Source organism: Ambystoma mexicanum, chromosome 12 (genome assembly GCF_040938575.1).
Source record: "Ambystoma mexicanum isolate Mex_15411 chromosome 12, UKY_AmexF1_1, whole genome shotgun sequence".
NCBI lineage: Eukaryota > Metazoa > Chordata > Amphibia > Caudata > Ambystomatidae > Ambystoma > Ambystoma mexicanum.
Genome location: NC_090936.1, coordinates 742,834,168 through 742,858,540, shown reverse-complemented (window position 1 = coordinate 742,858,540; position 24,373 = coordinate 742,834,168). Strand labels below are relative to the sequence as shown.

The following is a 24,373-nucleotide window of genomic DNA, read 5'->3' as shown; positions in this document are numbered from 1 at the left end:
AAATCCGGGCGTAAAAATCGCCATGGCGCTACGGAAAGTCCTAATCTGGCGGAGAGGTACGCCATGCATTACGCTGGCGTAAACCCCTCTCCGCCAGGGTCGTAATGAGGGCCAATCTGAAAAATTGCAACAAGGGTTTATGTAAGAAAAGCATCATAGCTGATGTCATAGCTGGTAATTATCATAAAAACCACTGCTCTTCCACTTGATTGGTCAGGGAATATAGAACATATAGTTACCTATGAGTGAACCTTTTACTATTGGTTCTTTCACAACTAATAACTTCTCCTAGATACATCCTTCTACAAATGCTACATTTTGATATTCCATGCCATCGGTCGGCACTCTACTACACTTGGTCAATAAGAAGAACATAGTCTGATTTGCCAGTTATGTTTTCATTTAGCCTTGGCACTGTTATGCAGTGCCAAGGGGCATGTGGTGGTGAAGGAGAGGTGGGCAAACCGCTATGATCCAGTTCAAAGAAGTTACTCCCTTCTCATTCCAAGGCCTGAGACCTTATCTGCCTGTGTGTTCATGGCCTTGGCATATAGTCATGTTGTCTGGATGTACTAACGAAATAGCAGGTGGTCCTGGAATAAATTACCATTGTTTCAATCACGTGTTGGAGGACCACGGTTCGGAGCTCAATTTCATCTATTTGTTGGATTTTCTGCTTTTCTAAAGAGTGTGTGCTTACCTTCGGTGGCCGGTTTGTACACATTCATTATGGGATCAATTTGCACGGTAGCTGCTTGCACCTCGCATTCAAAGATATGTCTATCTCTCACTGCTACCAATTGAAACTGATTAACTTTAATAATTGCATGCTGTGTGCCCTGGGAAATGTTATCTGGTGTGGTTTCAGCTTCCAAGCAGAACACCCCTCGGCGCACTGACGTTGGTGCTTGCAGCTGCTTTCTGAGCCTTGAGAAGCCTGGAACTTTGTGAGAAGCGATTTTATGTCGAGATGCAATATTTTTGAATTGAGGCTTTGCAAGGTTTGGTCTGATAAGTCGTGATACTTGTGTTCTTTCTCTGCCATGTTAGCGTTCTTCGTGTCTGCATTCCGCCATTCATTATTCCCTACCTGTGCATGCTGCAACCTATCCCTTCCTGCCCATTTCTATACTACTTATATAACTCTTTCTGGGTATTCTGCAACCTTTCCCTACTTCTGTGAATGTAAACTACTTCTCGCCCTACTTGTGCACAACCTATTTTGCTCTTCATGGCGGCTGTGTGTCCATGGCGTTTTACTGAACATTTCTAAGCTTGTAGCTTCGTTTATGCTTGGGAACAGGTGGGGGCATGGCCAGGCCCAGTGCAGCTCTCATCGCCATTATCACAACTTGGTCATACTATAAGCATTATGCCTAATAGTGCTGAGCACTCTCAAGGTTTTTGTGTTTTTAAATGTTTTCATTGCGATCAGGTCAGGAAGGGATTTGGCTGATAGGTCTTTGTTTTCTTTAGCTTATTTTCTATACAAAGCATGGCATACGTAACCAAAAAAATTATGGGAGTTATCGTTATTGAATGCACCACTTTTGGGATTTTTAGACCTGTCCGGGTTCATAATTATTTGTTTGGATGGTCTTGTGAGCGACACAGAGTTAATGTTTCTGGTGAACTGGAAGGTGTACAATTGCTCATAAATTGGCACTTGCCACTACCCATTAGTAATTGAGAATTTACTCTTGCTGATTAGGACATTTTGTACCAAGTTTATATGTAGAACTGAGATTCATGCCAGGGTCGAGTGACTTGGCTGCTTGGCTAGTAGCTTGCAAATTGAAATGTTTACCCCTTTGATTGAATTGGCCGAATGGTATTGCGTTCCTTCATCAACGGGTGTTCCTTTTGAGGTAATTTTTAATGAAGAAATTACATTGATAAAACTCCTCGAAATAAATGGGGGGGGCAGGGGTTTGGGGGAGGAATATTGGTATTAGGATGGGGGGGTGTGGCTTGGGGGTGGATACCACCACAATTTAAAAAAAAAAGAATTAGATGGGGGTTTTTCTAAGTAAATTAAAGTAAAAGGGACATAGAACAGACCCAATAACTATTAGTATGCAGTATCTTCTGAGAGATGAAAGGACCAGTTCACACATTTTACCCCAATTGGAGAAATATCCCACATTGTGCATATTGTGTTTCACAAAAGTAAATCTGCCAATGACTTTGTGCAGGTAGATTTTCCTGTGCTGTAGGAAAGGTTGCTTCATAACAGAGCTCATCCCTGATTCATGAAGGAATACTCATTGCCAACTCATCGCAGTATCAGATGAATTTCTCTGTAATTTGTTTAGGTTTCCATCCTTAAATAAGGGATGTTTAAAAATGCAGTTGCAGGTTCCTATATCAATATGGCACGCAGCAGCTGTGGCTGAAAGACATGAGGCAGGTAGTGAGAAAAAAATCTGTACTGTCCCACAGATGTGGAAGAGGTTTACTAAGGACCTGGAGAACCATGGAGGAGTGTGCGGCACAGACGGGGGTAGAGAAATGGAAGGTAGGGTTGCAATCTTGATGCAGTGGACAAATCAGCAGCACTTATTTCATCAGAAAGAGCTAAAACTCAGCGGGGCTCATTTTTCCTGGTATTGTTATAATAGGTGCTAAAACAGAATTTAAAGTCTAACGCATGTTTTAACGCACATTTTAACGATCCTAGGGATTTTTTAAAATATTTTTGCAGTCAGTTACATTTCCGTTGTCATTGTCATTCTGGTGTTACTTTGTTCTTGCCTGGGTGTTTTTTCCACTGTTATGCAAAGTTTAAAACATTTTGTGGGGGGGACCCAATTGCAGAGAAGTGAGAGAATGAAAGCAGTGTCCATATTACAATTAAAACTTTTTTTAAATGAAGTCCAGTTTCCTCACCTAAAAATGTGTTCTCTCCAGCTGCTACACTTATAAAAAAAAAGACAAAGGAAAACGGCATAATTTCTCAAGTACATTAAAATGAACGCGGCAGCAGTTATTTCCCTGCAAGCCTCACAGAAAGCTGCCACGGTAACAGACTTTATGCTATGTGCTCTTTGAGAGTATTCAATTTCAGTTCCTCCTATATTTTGTATTTGTATATCCAATTATTATGTGGAATGATCAGGCTTTCCCCAGAGCGTAAGGGATGTCCCAATGAGTTGGTAACAGAAGTGAGTGGATGGCCAATGGCTGCATATTTTGATAGTAACTTTCCTAGGGTGCTAAATTGTGAAGAAGACAAATATTAGTTGCGCAAAAACGAGCATAATGCATTAAATGTGAAGGTTAACATTTGCCAGTCACTGACCTTCCAAACAGTTATTTTTTTTGTCTACCAAAGGAACCTCCCAAAGAAGATTTGACTGTGTCAGAAAAATTTCAGCTGGTCCTGGATGTGGCACAAAAAGCACAGGTACTGTATTTAAAATCTAAATGATTACCTCGTAGCAAATCAACAAACCTTGACTATTAAAAGGAAAGAATGTCATCTGATATTCCGATAGAAATGAGTGACAGAAGCAAATGCCAAACGGACCAATCAGTTCGAACCCATTTCCCTTTTATTTTTTTCATTCAATTGTTTAAAAAAAAGAAGCTATTTGAGTGCCATAAGCACTTCAATAGCTTTAGTGTGAAATATCTAGTTTTCAAGGAACCACTGTGTTTGTAACACTTGTACACCTGCGTATTAACCCTGTTAATCTAGCTACTTGTACTTAATGTAGCGTTGGTCACCTGAAGAACAAGATCAGTTGGATACTGTAAAAATGTGGATGCCCGATATCTCATGAGCTGTTATATATTTGAATGTCACAAACTCCTTCAACATTTTATACTTATTCCGAAAATTGTTCATTATTAATTAAATAATGCCATATTTTTCAGTGTTTCAAGAAAAAGTAAATACCATGTTCTTAAGATACATTTTCCCAAAGTTTACACACTCATTTTACAAAAAGGGTAAATTGCACAGGGGCACCACCTACTTGGTAATTGGTGCAACACGGTTCCCTGGGTGAATTTTTTGTCATTTGTACTAAAGTGCAAAATGTGTGTTAAAAATGCAAAACCGCCTCAACACCTTTTTCTTACACCTCCTAAGGCAAATAGTGTAAATGCTGTCTTTACTCACGGCAGACAGCATTTATGATGGATTCCTTGTGAGAAATCGGGCCAATGCCATGCACATAAATTGGTTTTACACTAGCTTGAAAATGTCATGCTGGTGTCATACCAGAAACAACAGGGAGAGCTTATGAAGCTAGAGTGCTCGTCCTTTTAACCGTCCTTTTAACCGTTAACAAAATAACATATGGTAGCACAAAAACAACGGTTTTATAGGAAAGAAGGTATTCAAGGTGCATCTGAGGTATGCAAAACAAATAAGTAAGTTAAAGTGCTCACACTCAAATACATGAAGAAGGGGGGCCATCTGGCTCGGCGTACCTTACCCTAAGGAAGAACACCCTGACCCTGGCGGGGGTGCCTATCCCTGGGTTACGCGTGATGTATTGCCTACTAAAAAGATATAGAGGAGAGTGCTGTCCCTCAACCTTCTATACTGGTGGCGGTGTCTAAAGACGGACACGAGTAGTCCAACAGGGACATCTAAAAGGTGGCAGACTCCAGCAGGTTGGGCAGCGTGCAACAAAACTGTAGATTAGATCTTGAGGCTGCTAAGTCTAATGCATGGATACAACCTGCGAAACAGGTCAACTGCTTATATTCCATCCAGAATGTACAACTTTAATGATTCCCGTAGGTCACTGTGGTTGGAGTGTAAAACAGTACTGCTGGAGAAACCACTGGAGGGTGCAGTAAAACAAACACAGCCAAAGGGCTGTAGGGCTAAAAGGTGGCTCTTATAAAAAGGTGTAGCTCACTCTGTGAGGTTGAGTGTGCTACAGTAAGCAATTTTTAGAAAATACAGTCTCTTTAGTTGGTGTAAGAGAGATCACAGGTAGGTCATGAGAGCCCTCGTGACCGAAAGGGGTCGACCGGTTTCGATGGCGTGGGAGATTCAAGCCATCTTCTTCAGGACCGTGACTTGAAATGCAAACGAGTTTGCCAAATGTTCAGATAGATGCTGAACAAAGGGAGAGATGCTGGTGTCTCCTATAGGGAGACAGAAGGGAGGGGCAATCAAACAATGAAAAAGAAGCACCAATGGTGTGCAAGCATACTGGTGGTGCTTGTCATGCGTTGAGTAGAGCATGTCGGAGCAAAAAACTGCAACGGTCAGAGTTTGCAGGAAAGGTGGGGGTGCCTGGACACCTGTGAAGGGTCTCAACGCCAGGAGTGAGGGAAATCGGAAACAGGGGGGGGGGGGGCCGGGGGGCCGTGATAGAGCGAGTCTCTAGAGGTGACTGGTGAGCTGCCGCCTGGGTGGTGGGGGGCAACGAGTATGCTGGTGTGAGAAGTAGTGCACTACAGGGCAGGAGGCAGTGAGCCTCTGTGTGGTCCACAATAGGGGGTGACATCCCAAATGGGTGCAAGTAGAGTGGAGGGGGCTGAACCTACCTCTTAGCCAAAGCCTCTAGGCCAATGTCCTTTCTGGGAGGCGAGGGATGACACTGGGTTGCTTACAGCATCGTGCTGGTGAGGGAGAATCAAATACCTGCACAATCAGGAGATAAAGTGCCTGAAGGAAACAAAAAGACCACAGAATGTGGATAAAAGTAGCTCAAAAACACATGGCTTTTTAAGTTTGGGAATAGAGCCAAGATGTCTGGGAGTGAGCCGTACCTGTTGAGCGGCAACTGCTGGGCTCCGTGAAGTCCGTGTGCTGTATCGAGCTGGTACAGCTCGAGACTGGCGGTTTGTAGTGGAGAAAGGCCCATCGCCTATAAAAAGAAGCGAGCAATGCGCTCGCGCTGGCTTCGGCGACGTCGGCGTGACGCGGCTGGCTCCAAGGAAACGCCTCGAGCGTTCGGAGCCAGCGGAAGAAGCCCAAGCGCCTCTCGAAAGAGTGGCAGAGCGCGCTTTAGTTACGGAGGATCGGGCGCTGGAGCCCGATCTCATGTGGAGGAGACTCGATAACTAGGAAAGGAGTGAAGGGAGGGGGGGGGAGAAGAAAGGGGGGAAAAAAAGAGGGGGAAATGGGAGGGGGGTGGGGGGGTGGGGGGGAAGAATAGAGAGAGGGGAAGGGGGAGGGGAAGGGGGGAAAAAAGGAAGGAAAGGGGTGGGCAACAAATGGCACCAGGGGGACTCGAAAAAAGGGGGGGGGGTTTAGGGAATGGGGAAAAGGAGACCAGGGGCACATGTGATCATGACCAGATGGGAGGGTCAAGGGTACTCATGAACCCTGGGCAGCATGAGGAGGGTAAGCCTCATGGGACGGATGGTATGTCCAGAGGAGTCAAAATACTTGGAAGAGCAAAAGTAGAGACAAAGGAGCACTAATGCTGTGAGTAGGATTGGTGATTCAGGACAACCCTGCTAGTTCGTGCCACTGGATTTGTTCATTCAAACCTTCTGAATAGGTATTGAGTCTATAAATCCACATCTGTTCTCTTTTGAAAAGCATATTGTGGTAGTTGCCGCCTCTGCGAGGCGGTGTGACTTTTTCAATGATAGTCCATTTGAACTGGTCCGCAGTATGTCCTTTAGATGTAAAATGGGTCACCAAGGGTGCAGTGAGTTTGTTCGTTCTTATGCATGATTTGTGTTCGGTCATGCGGGTTCGAACTGGCCTAATGGTCATTCCAATGTACCTCAGGTTGCACGGGCAAGTGATCATATAGATGACGCCCTTGGTGTTGCAATTGGTGAATGTGTTCTGTGTCCATGGTGTTTTCCAACCTATTTCTATCTGCGTGGTTCTGGAGGTCTGAGCGCACATGGAGCAATTGCCACAGGGCGCATGTCCCTTGATGGATGGGGTATTCCAAAGGGTCCCCTGCGTGGGCTCATCCCTGGGTGGTTTTAACGACCTTATCTCTCACATTGCAACGTCTCTTGAGGGCAAACCGTGGGACAGGGATGGTAGAGGCGCCTGTGTTTAGAATAGGCCAGAGTCTTTTAACTTCCCCTTTAATTTTATTGAGCAGAGGTGAGAAACTAAATACTGCTGTGAAAGTTTTAGACTCACGTGGTTTAGTATGTTGTTGTAAGGTAATGGAACGTGGAATGTTCCTAGCTCTTTTACAGGTGTCCTTGATAATCCTCCTAGGGTAACCTCTCTCGGCCAGTTGTGTTTGCAGTTGTTTGGATTGTCTGGTGTAGTCCGGAGTCTGTGTACACAGCCTCCGATAACGTAAGAACTGTCCAAAGGGGAGATTATCTCTGAGTGCCTTGGGGTGGTAGCTTGAGTAACAGAGCAAGGAGTTTCTGTCTGTAGTTTTCTTGTAGACGCTCGAGTGAAGGTTCCCGCTAACTGCTGAGATGGCAAGATCGAGGAAGTGGGTGTTAGATCTATGTCTCTCCATAGTAAACTTGAGGTGTGGATTGAGGGAATTGAGCCAGATGTGGAAGGCCTCTATCTCGTGTTCTAAGCCTCGGAATATCACGAAAATGTCATCGATATATCGCCGCCATACAATTAGGTGTGCGAGATACGGATTAGTCTCTGGGTAAATGTGTTGGCGTTCGAATGAATCAACATATAGATTGGCGAGGCTGGGGGCAAAGGTTGCCCCCATCGCAGTCCCTGAGATCTGTTGGTAAAATGTGTCTTCAAAGAGAAAAAAGTTCTTGGTCAGTGCTATTTCTACATTGGAATGACCATTAGGCCAGTTCGAACCCGCATGACCGAACACAAATCATGCATAAGAACGAACAAACTCACTGCACCCTTGGTGACCCATTTTACATCTAAAGGACATACTGCGGACCAGTTGAAATGGACTATCATTGAAAAAGTCACACCGCCTCGCAGAGGCGGCAACTACCACAATATGCTTTTCAAAAGAGAACAGATGTGGATTTATAGACTCAATACCTATTCAGAAGGTTTGAATGAACAAATCCAGTGGCACAAACTAGCAGTGTTGTCCTGAATCACCAATCCTACTCACAGCATTAGTGCTCCTTTGTCTCTACTTTTGCTCTTCCAAGTACTTTGGCTCCTCTGGACATACCATCCGTCCCATGAGGCTTACCCTCCTCATGCTGCCCAGGGTTCATGAGTACCCTTGACCCTCCCATCTGGTCATGATCACATGTGCCCCTGGTCTCCTTTTCCCCATTCCCTAAACCCCCCCCTTTTTTTCGAGTCCCCCTGGTGCCATTTGTTGCCCACCCCTTTCCTTCCTTTTTTCCCCCTTCCCCTCTCTCTTTTCTTTCCCCCCCCCACCGCCCCCACTCCCCCTCCCATTTCTCCCTCTTTTTTTCCCCCCTTTCTTCTCCCCCCCCCCTCCCTTCACTCCTTTCCTAGTTATCGAGTCTTCTCCACATGAGATCGGGCTCCAGCGCCCGATCCTCCGTAACTAAAGCGCGCTCTGCCACTCTTTCGAGAGGCGCTTGGGCTTCTTCCGCTGGCTCCGAACGCTCGAGGCGTTTCCTTGGAGCCAGCCGCGTCACGCCGACGTCGCCGAAGCCAGCGCGAGCGCCTTGCTCGCTTCTTTTTATAGGCGATGGGCCTTTCTCCACTACAAACCGCCAGTCTCGAGCTGTACCAGCTCGATACAGCACACGGACTTCACGGAGCCCAGCAGTTGCCGCTCAACAGGTACGGCTCACTCCCAGACACCTTGGCTCTATTCCCAAACTTAAAAAGCCATGTGTTTTTGAGCCACTTTTATCCACATTCTGTGGTCTTTTTGTTTCCTTCAGGCACATTATCTCCTGATTGTGCAGGTATTTGATTCTCCCTCACCAGCACGATGCTGTAAGCAACCCAGTGTCATCCCTCGCCTCCCAGAAAGGACATTGGCCTAGAGGCTTTGGCTAAGAGGTAGGTTCAGCCCCCTCCACTCTACTTGCACCCATTTGGGATGTCACCCCCTATTGTGGACCACACAGAGGCTCACTGCCTCCTGCCCTGCAGTGCACTACTTCTCACACCAGCATACTCGTTGCCCCCCACCACCCAGGCAGCAGCTCACCAGTCACCTGTAGAGACTCGCTCTATCACGACCCCCCGCACCCCCCTGTTTCCGATTTCCCTCACTCCTGGCGTTGAGACCCTTCACAGGTGTCCAGGCACCCCCACCTTTCCTGCAAACTCTGACCGTTGCAGTTTTTTGCTCCGACATGCTCTACTCAACGCATGACAAGCACCACCTGTATGCTTGCACACCATTGGTGCTTCTTTTTCATTGTTTGATTGCCCCTCCCTCTCTCCCCCTCCCTTCTGTCTCCCTACAGGAGACACCAGCATCTCTCCCTTTGTTCAGCATCTATCTGAACATTTGGCAAACTCGTTTGCATTTCAAGTCACGGTCCTGAAGAAGATGGCTTGAATCTCCCACGCCATCGAAACCGGTCGACCCCTTTCGGTCATGAGGGCTCTCATGACCTACCTGTGATCTCTCTTACACCAACTAAAGAGACTGTATTTTCTAAAAATTGCTTACTGTAGCACACTCAACCTCACAGAGTGAGCTACACCTTTTTATAAGAGCCACCTTTTAGCCCTACAGCCCTTTGGCTGTGTTTGTTTTACTGCACCCTCCAGTGGTTTCTCCAGCAGTACTGTTTTACACTCCAACCACAGTGACCTACGGGAATCATTAAAGTTGTACATTCTGGATGGAATATAAGCAGTTGACCTGTTTCGCAGGTTGTATCCATGCATTAGACTTGGCAGCCTCAAGATCTAATCTACAGTTTTGTTGCACGCTGCCCAACCTGCTGGAGTCTACCACCTTTTGGATGTCCCTGTTGGACTACTCGTGTCTATCTTTTTAGTAGGCGATACATCACGCGTAACATCATGCTGGTGTCATAGCCTGTCTCTTTTGATGGTGGAGTGGGTATGTCTGACGGAAATGTGTCTCCATCCCCCCACTCTGTCTACAATACATATGAAAATGCCCAGAGTGCAAAGAGTGGTGTTAAGGCAGGCATAACGCATATGCACCACTTTGGAATCCGAGTACTTGGAAGATGAGGCTCTATGTATTTAGTTTTAATAATATGTTTATTATATGGTAAACTTCAGTAGTCAAATGGGCAGCAGATTTAGATCTCAAAACGGACATCCAATATTGCCATGGTCACTATCAATTATTACACAAATCTTTATCTGCCTGTTTCTAAAGTTTTATTTATTGCTTAGCTGAAAGTTTTGCCAAACCAATTGAGGGCATATACTTTTTTTAAGGCATAATTAATTAGGTGCATTCTAGCATGTCACATCTGATTGGAAAATGTTAACAGTATTGCTTCGCTTCTTGGGCAATTTATTATTTGATGTCATGAGCTGGAAAGCAAATGTTAATTCTTTCCCCAGTAGTAGGAGGTATTGTGCTGTGTTGCTGCTATGGATTTGATATTTCTCCAGCATTGGATCTTTCATCGATTCACATTCTTGAATATTCCCTGTTGTCAGACTGGGACTCCTCTATACTTTTAAAGATGTTCAATTGGAAAAAGCAATGTACATTGCTAATGATTCCTGAGAAGGTGTTGGGATGCACGTACAGCGTCCCAGCCAGGCAACGAGGTTCAGGCTGAGAAAAGCCCATTAGCACGTCTGATTGTGTGAGTAGGATGAGTTTTGCACGGCAGGAGGCGCAGGTATTGTTCGAGGTTAGGTTGGACACATATTAGTTACCCACATATAGCAACACAGAAGGAGCAACACATGTATTCATGTTGCGGTTGCAGAGTTTATAGATAGGGCCGTGTGGTATAGGCTCTTGGTTTAGAAGTAGTACCCAAAGTTATGTTTCTAGTTACGTGTTGGACGAGGGCTGAAATAGATGGATAATGGAGTCGGAAAGGTACTGCGGTAGCAGGGTCAGTGTGTAAACATGGCAGAAGTGTTGCCATATTGGATGTTAAGGCCTAGTACACAATGAACAGAATAGAATACAGGCCCTGATGTGGATCTGTGGCTCATTTATTTCTTTCTCAAACCAAATCCCTTTTTCATCCCTCAGGAGAGAAGCCGAGGTCAGAGGCACCCACACTGTACAGATAAATGCTAAATGTAACTAGCTGCAGGGCCTGAAAATGCTGGCTATGGAATGCTAGCTTCTGGGAGTGCAGGAAGGTATGTGCCCTTTGAAGGACAATTTCATGAGAATAGGGCATGAGGTTTTGTGATGCCAATGGGCCAGATGAAGATCTGGAGCACTACTGCCCTCACCTAAGCACGTTCTTCACATTTGAATTACAAGTACACGCATAGCCAAAAACAAATACATCCCTAAAATTCAGGCTCAAGAGTGGTGTCCAGGTCCCCTCATTACTGGGCACCTAAGGTTTGAAGGTGACAGGGAGGAGCTGTATCTGGAAAGTTCTGTGATTTGGGATAGGAGGAGCAGAGGCGATGCCAATAAATTTAGTACAAATTTGGGCCACAGCGTCTGGTATAATGAGAAGGCCTATTGTCTTATCAAAGCTGAGTTGGCCTCGCCAGTTTACTTTGAATGTGTCTGGATCAGAGGGGTGCACATCACACGCCGGTCCCAATTTATTAATGTGGCAATATGTCCAATGCCCAATCCCGTACCTGGATTTAATAGTGACCAATAGGCCATGCGTCTAGTGGAATGGGTTTAAATAAGACATGGCCAATCAGTCTACCACTACAGGGGGGTATTAGCATGTTCTATTGGTGGTAGCCGATGAGGGTACAGGGATATAACAATGTAACCTATCTTTTCATATTTGTGATTTTCTGCTATATAACCTGCAACTTCTTGAGGCATGTTGAGCTCCATGTCAGTTTGGTTCTATGGGACCGTCTGAGACCTTTTTGCATTTAATAAACCGTGTTTTGCCTTGCAAAGAGGTGCACTGATTATTTGATCTCTTCAATTGTTTTTATTGTTTTGGTTTTGAGTTGCTATCCTCTTTACAAATTAGTGAACCCTACTTGATCCCCGACTTTCCGTAAGGTCGGGGGTGTCCCAGCTGCAAATCCCAGGGTGTGGCACCCATCTGCAGTGACCAGTTTCTTGTGGACGAGCTGAAGAGGTTCTCAGGTGCTGTGTTGTCAGAAGGATTGCCTGCTCCTTGGAGCGGGGTACTACTCCCAAATTGTACAGGCCGTTGTAGGGGACACCATGTCGGAGGCGCTCAGGAGAACACATCGATATGTAAGTGCACCGTTGCGGGAGAAACCAACAAGAGGAGAGTGTGTGTAGAGTGAGTTGATTGTGAGTGTGTGGATTGTAAAACCGTGCGGCAATATATAATGGTGTTTTATATATATATATATATATTTATATATATATTTCTGAGGCTTGTGGAATCTGCTTAGATCACATGCTGTGCATAGGCCGACATCTAGTGGAAGCTGCGGAGTATTACAGTTTGTTTTTCGAAACTCGAAAATGGGCGTCGACACAGGCGTGCCAGTAATACTATCCCTAGTGTGACGTCCACTGTACCCAAGATCCCTCACGCGTCTAGGATCCTCAGATTGTTTTTTTCCGCCATACTGGTCGGAAGCATCTTGCGGAGTCCCCTGGCCTTAGCCATACTTCATACTTTTGCTAATAATTATAATTTATAATTCTTTATTGACATCCTTCCCCACCCCAACGTCGACCCTCGACGACGGCTGGAGAAGACATCGACCGTCGGCTGCTGCACGACGGATGTGGGCCTCGGAAGGCCGCTGGCCTCGGCCCGGGCCTAGTAGGCCGCTGGCCTCGGCCCTGCAAGTAGGGAGAGTGGGGGGTGGTGCATACTCTTCACTCTTGGTATATAGGTACACCTTATATATTTCCTACACTTATCAGCCCGCTGCCTCAAGGTGCGTATGGAGGGTACCCCTTTCCAATTCTGCCCCAAGTGCAACCGCAAATACCCTTGGGTCGACAGGCACGCCACGTGCAATCTCTGCTTGCCGAGGGACCACCCCGAAGCGAACTGCAGAGCGTGTAGTAGGTTTAAACCTAAGACACTTAAGGACCGTTCGACAAAGCGTTGGGCCCACCACGCCAGGCAGACGGCCATGGCAGCGGAGGGCACCTTCAGCGATGGCAGTGACGCCGTACTTTCGGACGGCGAGGGCATTACGGCGTCGAAAGACAGCCGAGCGCAGGTCCCCGACCTCGGAAGGTCGTCCGGCAGGGCGGCTATGGGGAAGACCCCCGGCGACGCAAGCGCTACACACCCTACACACACTAAGCACACTAAGTCCAACCGAACCTCGATGACGTCGACTTCTCGGAAAGAGGCACAGATAGAACGGTCCGACTCGGTGTCCTCTGGGCGCTCTCGATCGAGATCGCCTCATGACGCAAGGCAATCATCCACTCTTGCCAAGAGTGCCTCGCTCCCTAGACTAACGGAAGTTCGATCGTCGGAAGACGAAGACAACTTCCACCCCCAGGCCGCGCTCCAAGAGACGGAGCCCGCAGTTAACACCAGCGAGGCCCCACGCTCGAAAGACACAGATACCTCTCCCGATCCTCGACGCCAGGCGTCGAAAGTCTCCGGGGCCTCCAAGGGACAGGGAAAACATTTTTCCACGCACGGGGAGGGGGGAAAACAGCGGAAAGCACATTCTTCCACTCCTGTAAGACCATCCTTACCCCAAAAACAGACAGACAAATACAAGTCTACTGAAAGATCAACTTCCAGCAAGGCTAGCCTTGATAAGACCCCTAAACTCCCTACTAAAGTCATCCCCTGTTCCAAACAATGGTCCAGTGAAGACATAGACAGGGTTATGTCAAGGATGTCTTCCTTGGCTGATTTTTACGACAAAAATCCAGAGCATTTCCTCTCGTATGACCCTCAGGGGGCCACACCCTCAGGTTCCACTGATCCTATCCCCCTAAGTAGAAAGGCCCGGTTCGTAAGACCTGAACCCTTCGAGGTGCAGCCTTACTCTACTCCATACTCTACTCCATACCCCAGATACCAAGCACAGCCTTTCCCTGAGGGGGACCAGGAGTTTGAAATTATGGAGGAACAGACCGGGACTGAATACTATGCGGATGATGAGGACCAGGAGGAGGGAGAAGATGAGCAGGAAATTTACAGAGTAGATTCCCCGGTAGAGAGTGAAGCCCCAGTTACCGACTCGCCAGTCGATAACCAGCCCCTCCTTAATGAGGTTCTCGCTCGCGCAGCAGAACATTTTCACATCGACACCCACGGTGTACAGGAGGAAAGGGACTTCGCAGAACAGTTGGTGGGAGAGAGGAGGCCGGTCGCTCAGACCTTCCCTATCCTTAAATCCATCCAACGTAGAATAGATCCGTCCCTGGTGAACCCTAACCTCAACAGAGCAGTCAACCCCAGGGTCGAAAAACTTTTCCGGGCAGCCCAGTCTGACCCCCTCTATATAAGAGGACATCTTAAACCAGACTCCCTAGTTGTTACCAACACTCGGAAGAGGGCTGGAACACCCTTATCGTCGTCAGAAGCTCCTCCCGACAAGGAGAGCAAGAAACTGTACGGGTTTGGCAGAAAGGTAGCCTCAACGTCCGCCTACCAAGCAAGAATTGCTAACTCCACCACCCTGTTGGCCAGTTACAACTGCCATCAATGGGAAGAGGTCGCGGCACTCATAGCATCTGCTCCTGAACCGTTAAAGGGCCAGTTGGCTCGGATCTCGGCAGAAGGGAGAGCCGTGTCTGGTTGCATATTAAAAGCAACTTTCAACGCCGCGGACAACGCAGGAAGATTGATAGCAGAAGGTACTGTTATCAAAAGACATGCGTGGCTACGGCAGTCGGGGTTCAAAACAGAAACTCAGGCTTCATTAATAGACAAGCCGGTGGAACCCGATCTATTGTTTGGGAAAGCGGTCGAAGACGCACTTAAAAACGCCAAAGACGAATACGAAACACTGAAATCCCTTGGCCAACTAACCAACAAACCCCCTAACCAGAGGGGGAACAGTAATTTCCGTCGCCCACGCGGCCAAAATTCACAAAGAGGCAACTATGCCCAGGGACAGGGTACACAGTGGAACAACAGCCAGCAGTCTACCCAAAGTTTCGGCAGGGGTAACAAAAGAGGTCGTGGGAGAGGCAGAGGCAGCCCCAACAAGGGAGGTGGCACGCCTCCACCAAAGTAGTGACGCTCAGTTCAGCGTCCCTTCTCACGCAACCTCAGTATGGGGACGCATTTCCAACTTCACCCAGGCTTGGGAAGGGATCACCTCAGACAGATGGGTGCTGTCAACAGTGTCCACAGGATATTGTATAGAATTACTGCAGCGTCCCCGGAACCATCCTCCACGACAAAGAGTACACTCCTTAGAACATCAGAAGATCCTTCTCGAGGAGATCGCCATTCTGCTAGAAAAGGACGCGATAGAACGCGTCCCAGGACACCAGGTAAACAAGGGTATCTATTCAACTTACTTCCTTGTGCCAAAGAAAGATTTGACAATGCGCCCAGTATTGGACTTACGGCCTGCCAACAAGTATGTCAAGCCCCAAAGATTCCGTATGACCACGCTACAAGAGGTAATCCCCCTCCTAAAAAAGGGAGATTACATGGCAACATTGGATATGAAAGATGCTTATTTTCATATTTCCATGCTCCCGGCGCACAGAAAGTACTTGCGCTTCAAGGTAGACAGTCGCCACTACCAATTCAAGGTGCTGCCCTTCGGGATAGCTTCAGCACCAAGAGTATTCACCAAGGTACTGGCGGTGGCAGCTGCACACCTACGCAGGGAGGCAATCCCAGTGTACCCTTATCTGGACGACTGGCTCATAACGGGGGAAACCCCAGGAATTTGCAGGACAAACATTCAAAGGACTATCGACCTCCTCCACGAATTAGGCTTCTCAATCAACGAGAAGAAGTCAAGCCTGGTGCCAAGCACCTCAAAACAGTTCCTAGGAGCAATCCTAGATACTCAGAAAGGGTTGACCTTCCCTTCGGAAGAGAGAATTCGGAATATACTACTGCAAATTCCGCATTATCAGTCCGGTCAACAAATAACGGTACGCAACGCTATGCGGTTACTGGGCATGATGGCGTCATGCATTTACCTGGTCCCCCATGCGCGACTGCGCATGCATCCCATGCAGGAATGGTTGGCGAAACAGTGGTCTCAGGCAAGTGGTCAGTGGGACGATCTAGTGGTCGTTTCGCCAACACTTGTACAGAGCCTACACTGGTGGACAAGAGAGAATCTCGCCAGGGGAAAACCCTTTTACGATCCTGAAGTACAGGCAGTGGTGACTACAGATGCATGCCTGACTGGGTGGGGAGCTCACCATCTCCACCACACAGCTCAGGGTCTCTGGTCTCACTCAGTAGCCAAGAACCACATCAACCTGCTAGAGCTTCTGGCAGTATTCCGAGCGCTTCGGGCGTTCGAGCCCCATCTACTAAACTTGTCGGTGCAGATCCGGACGGACAGCACAACAGCCATGTTCTATCTGAACAAGCAAGGAGGGACTCGTTCGCCAAATCTGTCCAAGCTTGCCCAGAAAATATGGATATGGGCACTCAGACGGAACATCTTCCTGTCATCGCAACATGTTCCAGGGGAGCTCAATTCCCTAGCGGATGCTCCAAGCAGAGACTCCCTCCCAGAAGAACACGAATGGGTCCTTCACAGAGATATCGTAAAAGATCTCTTCTCTCAGTGGGGTTTCCCCACTATAGACTTATTCGCCACAAGCGAAAACAAACATCCAGGTTCCCCGAGCCAGACTCCCAAGGGAACGCCCTGTGGATGAACTGGTCAGGGATGTTTGCGTACGCTTTTCCACCAACTCCTCTCATCAGGAAGGTGGTGTACAAGATGAACAAGGAATCGATGACGCTCATCCTAGTTGCTCCCATGTGGGCGAGACAACCATGGTTTCCACACCTAGGCAGGATGGCGGTGTGCGAGCCCATCAAACTTCCAGCCTGGTACAACCTACTGTCCCAGCAACAAGGTCAAACAGTGCACCAGCAACCCAACCCAATGAACCTGGCAGCATGGCTCCTGAGGTCATAGAGTTTGGACATCTCAGTTTACCACAGAGGTGTATGGACATCCTAAAAGAATCCAGGAAACCAAACACAAGGCACTGTTACTTTGACAAGTGGAAGAGATTCGTTATTTGGTGCCAGAATAAACAAATCAACCCTGTTGATTGCACTCCTTCCAACGTTGTGACATACATGCTCCACCTGCTGGATGCAGGATTGGTTTTTAACTCTCTGAAAGTACACCTGGCAGCCCTCTCGGCTTACACCACATCCCATAACAAGGTGTCGTGGTGGAAAGTACCAGTAGTTAAAGCCTTCATGGAAGGAGTAAAGAGACTTCACCCTCCTATTTCAAACCCACCGCCAGGATGGGACCTTAATGTGGTGCTAGCTAAGCTCATGGGCCCCCCTTTCAAACCCATGCATAAAAGTAGTCTCAAACACCTGACTTATAAAACGGCCTTCTTAGTAGCCATTACCTCTATAAGAAGGGTCAGTGAAATTCAGGCTCTGTCAGTGCAGGATCCTTTCTTTACTATCCATAAAGACAAACTGGTTTTACGCACACACCCTAGGTTCTCACCTAAATTTATATCAAAGTTCCATGTAAACCAGTCCATCGAGCTTCCGGCTTTCTTCCAGAACCCGCAAAGCTCGGCTGAAGTGAAACTACACACCCTAGATGTGCGTAGGGCGATCCTCTACTATGTAAATAAAACCAGACCGCTAAGGAAAACAGATCAACTGTTTGTCTCTGTAGCTACAGGCAGAGAGGGAGATCGCGTCTCTAAAGGCGCTATCTCGAAGTGGATTATCAACTGTATACAGCTGTGTTACTCCCTTTCTGAAAAAACTCTGCCTTTTACGCCAAGGGCCCACTCTACTAGAGGCATTGGGGCCACTCTGGCTTTCATTGCAAATGTTCCCCTCGACACCATTTGCAAAGCAGCTACTTGGAGCTCTATTCACACTTTTACTCAGCATTACTGCATTGACACTCATTCCAAGGCAGATACACAAGTGGGACAAGCGGTTCTAAGACACCTGTTTGCTCATGACCCTTCTCACATCCCACCTCCTCCTTCTTCTGGTACTGCTCGCTAATCTATGCACAGCATGTGATCTAAGCAGATTCCACAAGCCTCAGAAGGGATACATTACTCACCGTAATCGTATTTCTGATGCTTGTATCTGCTTAGATTCACATGCGACCCACCCTTCCTCCCCTCCGAGAGAAGGCGCATGATTGCTTGTAGTCTTACCTTTCTGTATATCTGCTTGGATTATCTGTACTCACGCTACTCCTCATGCTTCCTCATGTCAGAAAAAATACAATCTGAGGATCCTAGACGCGTGAGGGATCTTGGGTACAGTGGACGTCACACTAGGGATAGTATTACTGGCACGCCTGTGTCGACGCCCATTTTCGAGTTTCGAAAAACAAACTGTAATACTCCGCAGCTTCCACTAGATGTCGGCCTATGCACAGCATGTGAATCTAAGCAGATACAAGCATCAGAAATACGATTACGGTGAGTAATGTATCCCATATATTTCTGAGGCTTGTGGAATCTGCTTAGATCACATGCTGTGCATAGGCCGACATCTAGTGGAAGCTGCAGAGTATTACAGCTTTTTTTTCGAAACTCGAAAATGGGTGTCGACACAGGGCGTGCCAGTAATACTACCCCTAGTGTGACGTCCATTGTACCCATGATCCCTCACACGTGTAGGACCCTCAGATTGTTTTTTTCCGCCTTACTGGTCGGAAGCATTGCGCGGAGTTCCCTGGCTTTCAGCCATTTTGCAAAAAATCTATATTAATTTCTCCGTTCGTTCACTCCCACGGCGAGACATCGAAGATCGACGCCGGTCCGAAGAACAAACAACCGTCGAGAGCTGCACGACGGACTTTGGGCCTCGGAAGGCCGCTGGCCTTGGCCCGGGCCTTGGAATGTCTCTGGCCTCGGCCCCTGCAAGTAGGGAGAGTGGGGGGTGGAAACATACTCTACACTCTTGTTATTATTTCCTACACACAACACGCCACCTGTAACCTCTGCTTGCCGAGGGATCACCCCGAGGCGAACTGCATAGCGTGTAGCCTGTTCAAGGCGAAAACACTAAAGGACCGCTCGACCAAACGTTGGGCCCACCACGCCAGGGAACTCGAGGCCATGGAAGCGGAGGGTGCCATCAGTGATGGCAGTGACACTGTACTTTCGAACAGGGCGAACAGGGAAGTGTGTCCGCGGAGCAGACATAGATATCACACATTTTTTGAGACCTACTTTTTGGTCGTTTTGAAAAAAAACTACTGGACGTATTTCCACCAAATTTACAAAAGCACGCTTTTGGAACCAAGCCGCTGCTCCTGCCACACATTTGGTGAAAATCCGTCCGGCGGTTTGAGCTGTAGGCTTGAGCAAAGTTTTTTCCCCAATCACATGTCAGCCAGCCTCACTACGCAGAGTATATGTACAGCAGTTTGACTGTCCCTTCTTGTGAACCACACCCACAGTATCTGATTGGATAATCCCAAAAGTCCCATGTCCATTGGCCAGCAAAGTAAGAAGCCCAGATTGTGGCACATGTAGTGCCCAAAGTACTGTGAGGACCGCACCCCATTAAAGCAGGAGCAGTCCTTCTTCCCTTTCCACTACCTTTTGTCCCGCATTACCTCATTGGGTACGGGTAAATGGGCACACACAATTCTACCAATTCCATCCAAGATGTTACCATATAACACTGTCAGTTCTTCACAACACTTCATAGGTACCACTACAAAATCAGCCTGCTAGTGTGCTGTCACTGGACAGCACGTCCAGTACAAAGTTCAGCAAAAGATTGCAAGATTTCTGCATCCACAGTCATCCACTTGCGCACCCATCAACACAAAATGGAGGTACGGAAACATTTTCTGCACTATTTGTATGACTGTTATAAGTGCCTCTGCACACGGTATCTGCCACTGAGCGGCCATTACGTTCTTTAAAAGCATACTTTTTTTTTTCCCATCCCCTACCATGAAGTGGCACTTCAGTGATATGTCATTGCAACATTCTCATTTACCCATATCATACAGTGTAATATCGAAACAGGAACTCTCTGCTTTCCTTCCGACAATGTTACGAAATGTTTTCCCCACTAACCCACCTCCTACCTAAATCGTACAAAAATTCCACCAATAATAGCATTGATTGTATTTTACCAAGCGAAAGCAAATTTCCAAAAGAACTTCTGTCTAGGCTGCACTATTGCAACAGGCTTTTTTAAAATCTGCCCCCTTCTACTCTCCGTCCTCTGGAACGCATCCAGAAGAGGAGTGCGACTTGGGATCGTATCGCTCCTGCACTGAAATATCGCCAACAGCTCCCAGTTTCTGCGAGGAATAAAGTGAGAAGACTCTGCATTATGCCGAAGGCCTTCTGTGCCCTGGGACCTCAATACCTTCAACTCTAACACCCTATATATCTGCGTGTGCTAACTCTCCCCTCATCCGCCTCCAACTCCCCCAGGGTCAGGCGCTTCTGCAAAAAAACAGTTGGTGGTAGATGTGCTTTTTCGCCTGGGGCCTCCCTCCGCAACAGCTTCCCTGCCTCCCTGACACTTGAGGGGAACCATCGCCAGTTCCGGAAGCACCTCAAAGCCTTTCTCTTAGCGTCTGCTGTTTCTGCTCCTCTCCTCGGCTAACTGCCTGATGTAAACTGATTCTGCACTGCTTACCTAGCGACTCTGTGAAGTCGGGCCCATGTAACCTTCCCCCGCCAGGCGAACCCCTGCACTAGCTTTCTAGCTATGAAACACCTCTCGACCTCTGGCTGTGGGCAAATTACACCAGCATGGTCCCATGCACCTCTTGGTGGTATGGAGGAGAAAATCACCTTGGCAGTGGGAAAAATCTGCATCACTGCTGTCATCAACTTTTTGAGGTGACGGAGCAAACGTGAGCACGACATATACCCCAAATGTAGTGCTCCATAATGCACAACCACAACATATACACTACCGACAGAAGCCACATATGTACAAAGGAGAACCATGGCACCGAAACCCCATTAATAAACTGTGCCCTAATAAGCCTCCACTCCTTTCAACTGAAAGTTCGTATCAAAGCCTCTTTCCAGGGCATACCTGTGCACATCTTGCACAAAGGTATCACCCACGATGAGCACTCTGCGTCTGTCCATCTCTGTCAACCTCACTGCATCGAGGTGTGGGGAAATATATCACTGCCCCTTCCTGTGAACCACACGCTCGACAACTGATTGGATAATCCCCACAGTTCCATTTCTAAAGGCACCATGCTCAGAAGGGCAGATTGTAGCACGTGCGCCTTCCAAGCTACTGCGAGGTCCATACCATAGTAAAGCACAGGCACTCCTTATTCAGTTTCCACTATTGTGTATGCAACACTCCTGCATTAGGTAGTATTCAATAGTCACACACACATGTAATATTGACATCCAAGACCTCCGCATCGAACACTATCATTTCTGCACTGCTCTGCAGGCATACTTTTACACACTCACAGTACAGGTATTGTCATGTGAAAGCACCTCCAGGTAACAGCTCTCCAAACCGATGCACGCTTACAGCGTTCACATTCACCCAGAGCGGCACCCAGCACCACAAATTGCAGGTAGGTATAGTTTTTTTCCTCCCAGCACTCCACCAACTCCAATGATAAAATACTTCAAAGTACAGTAGTTAGTAATCTGCGCAATGCACACTACTCAAGCACATACACTATGCAGTTGAACCCTATGCACTGTTACATACACTTTCTCACCACAGCAATCAGTGGACACACTGCACAACTGTTCACTCCATAAGTGCCTACCATGCACTGGAAAATGTACAATGTGCGAACAATGAGCACGCCCGTGGAATCAACAATGCATGCACTACTCACAAACCACACACGAAACGCAACCATCTCAGTAGTAGTTGCAAGCAACCCACATAAGTTTGTGTAAGGCTTCCAACCATGCATCCAAGACACTAGGCCCTCACCACACATAGCACACCTTAGTGCACCCCAGAATGTACTCCTCATGTCATGTGTAATGCATTCCCCATCTGCAATTGCGCCTGCCACCTTTCACCCTGGCCACATCTTTGCATGCATGGCTCCATGACGTTGCGTTGGCTGAGCTGAACGGTATGCAAGTGGCTCTGTACATTGTCCATATTGTAACTTTCTGATGCTGATGACTTCCTTTCATGGCACAATATGTTAAAACAGTTCCTCAAGCAAGGGTCTTGTAAAGGCCATCCCATAGCAAACGGAAATGCTAACATATGGCTCCCTAATGGGCAACACGTGCAATGACCTACACCATGTGCTCGTGAACGCATAGCACCTCACTTTGGTTGTTCCACCAAGTGTAAAATGCTCTCCGCACCCATTATTGAAAGGTCACCATCCTCGGAGAGATGCAGAGGCAACTCTGCAGGACTGCAATATGGTATGCTGGCTGTCGTCAAGGGAAAGGCTCTTCGGTGCATGTCCAACGGCCTTTGTCCATTTACCCAATAGTCTAGGCCTTACCCACTCCCAACACAACATAATGGGCTCATGAAGAGGAACATTTACCACATACCACAATCCAAAAACGTAACATAGGCTGGGTGATGCAAAGGGGAACTCATGCCAAACTCAAATAGCGCCATGTGCCTCCCTAATGTCCAAGGTGGTGGCATAATGTACACCACATGGTACTGGACGCATATCAGGTCACTTGTGCTGTTCTACCATGTATGCAATGTCCTGCAGAACCATTTTTTGAACGTCACCACCATCAGAGACATGCATACTTAAAACTGCATGTCTGCGTTATGGTGGCGTGCTATGGTGCAGGCCTGGGCTCTTTGGTGCCTGGCCTACGGCCTTTTGCCATACACCCAACAGTGTAGGTCATGCAGGTCAACAAGTAACCAGGTACATATCGGTCACCTCTAGCCACTTCTAAGCATCCACTACTTCACCACTACATTCACAGGACATACTAGAGGAGTCGTCACTCCATCAGGTCCAGGCATGTACTACACAGTATAAGAATTGCAACCAATCCCCACAACCATGAAAGCAACATTTTATGCAATGATCACAACCCGCACACCGAAGGCAACAATTTGAAACCTACTTCAACCCAGGGCACATATTTTGCAGTGCAAGGTGGCCACCCATTCATCGAAGGGGCTACGGGCTTACCACACGCAACACACCGTGCTGCAGTGTACGTTTCAAGTTTCACGTGGTCTTCATTGTATTCCCCTTATGCCATTGCTCTACCATCACTGACGGCTAAGGTCTCACCACACACAGCACACCCTAGTACAACCCATATTTTACTCCTCATGTTATGTGTAATGCACTCCTCATCTGTAAATGTGCCTGCCAACGTTCACCCTGGCCACATCTGTACATGCATGGCTCCATGATGTTGTGTTGCCTGTGCTTAAAGGAATGTGAGTGGCTGTGTACATTGTCCATATTGCAACTTTCGGATGCTGATGACTTCCTTTCATGGCACAATGTGTTCAAACACTTTCTCAAGCAAGGCTCTTATGAGGGCCTAACCATAGCAAATGCAAATGGTGACATGTGGCTCCCTATTGTGCAACAGGGCAATGATGAACACCATATGCTAGTGTACGCATAGCAGCTCACTTCTGCTATTCTACCAAGTGCACAATGTCCTCCACAACCATTGTGTGCTACTCACCAACTTCAAATGCATGCAGAGTGACAGCTGGAGCGCTGCATTATGTTGTGGTGGCTGTGATGAAGGCCTAGACGGCTGGGTACATGGCCTACAGCCTTTGTGCATGCACCTAAAAGTCTAGGCCTTGTCCGCACTCACCACAACATAACAGAGCCATGCAGGCGACCGTGTAGGCATGTGCCAGAAATCACAAAGGCAACATACGCACCAACACTTCCACCCAACTGCTGCACCATAAAGCAGGGAGGCAAGGACACGTGTTCCACTTACCGTAATGCAGAAACATATTGCTGTGTTTGGCACCGCTACCCACTTCCAATCACAAAGCACACAAAACATTATAAGCATACCAACCAAACAAGACAATCTTCACAACATTGGGCCTGCTCCCAACACTCTAGTACATGCATAGAACCAATGGTGCGTAGTGCACTGCAACACTTACTAATCTGCACAATGCACATTACGCAAGCACATATAACAACCAGTTGCACCATGACCTCTTCAATATGTACACTATTCCGTTAGTGCACCCAGTGGACACACTGCACGACTGGTCACTGCAGCATCTCCACCCATACACCGACAAATGTAGTTTGTTCTACCAGTCACCACACCCATGCAACCAACATTGT

The 24,373-nt window shown here is 47.5% G+C and overlaps 1 protein-coding gene across 3 annotated transcripts in view; it reads left to right on the top strand.

Annotated features, from left to right (window-relative positions):
- Nucleotides 1–24,373, top strand: part of GRAMD4 (GRAM domain containing 4) — a 2,133,975-nt gene that overhangs the window by 1,331,287 nt on the left and 778,315 nt on the right. For all 3 annotated transcript variants that reach the window (XM_069629242.1, XM_069629243.1, XM_069629244.1), the window contains one exon: nucleotides 3,335–3,406. In XM_069629242.1, the coding sequence (XP_069485343.1) occupies nucleotides 3,335–3,406 (72 nt within the window). The remainder of the gene's footprint in view (nucleotides 1–3,334; nucleotides 3,407–24,373) is intronic.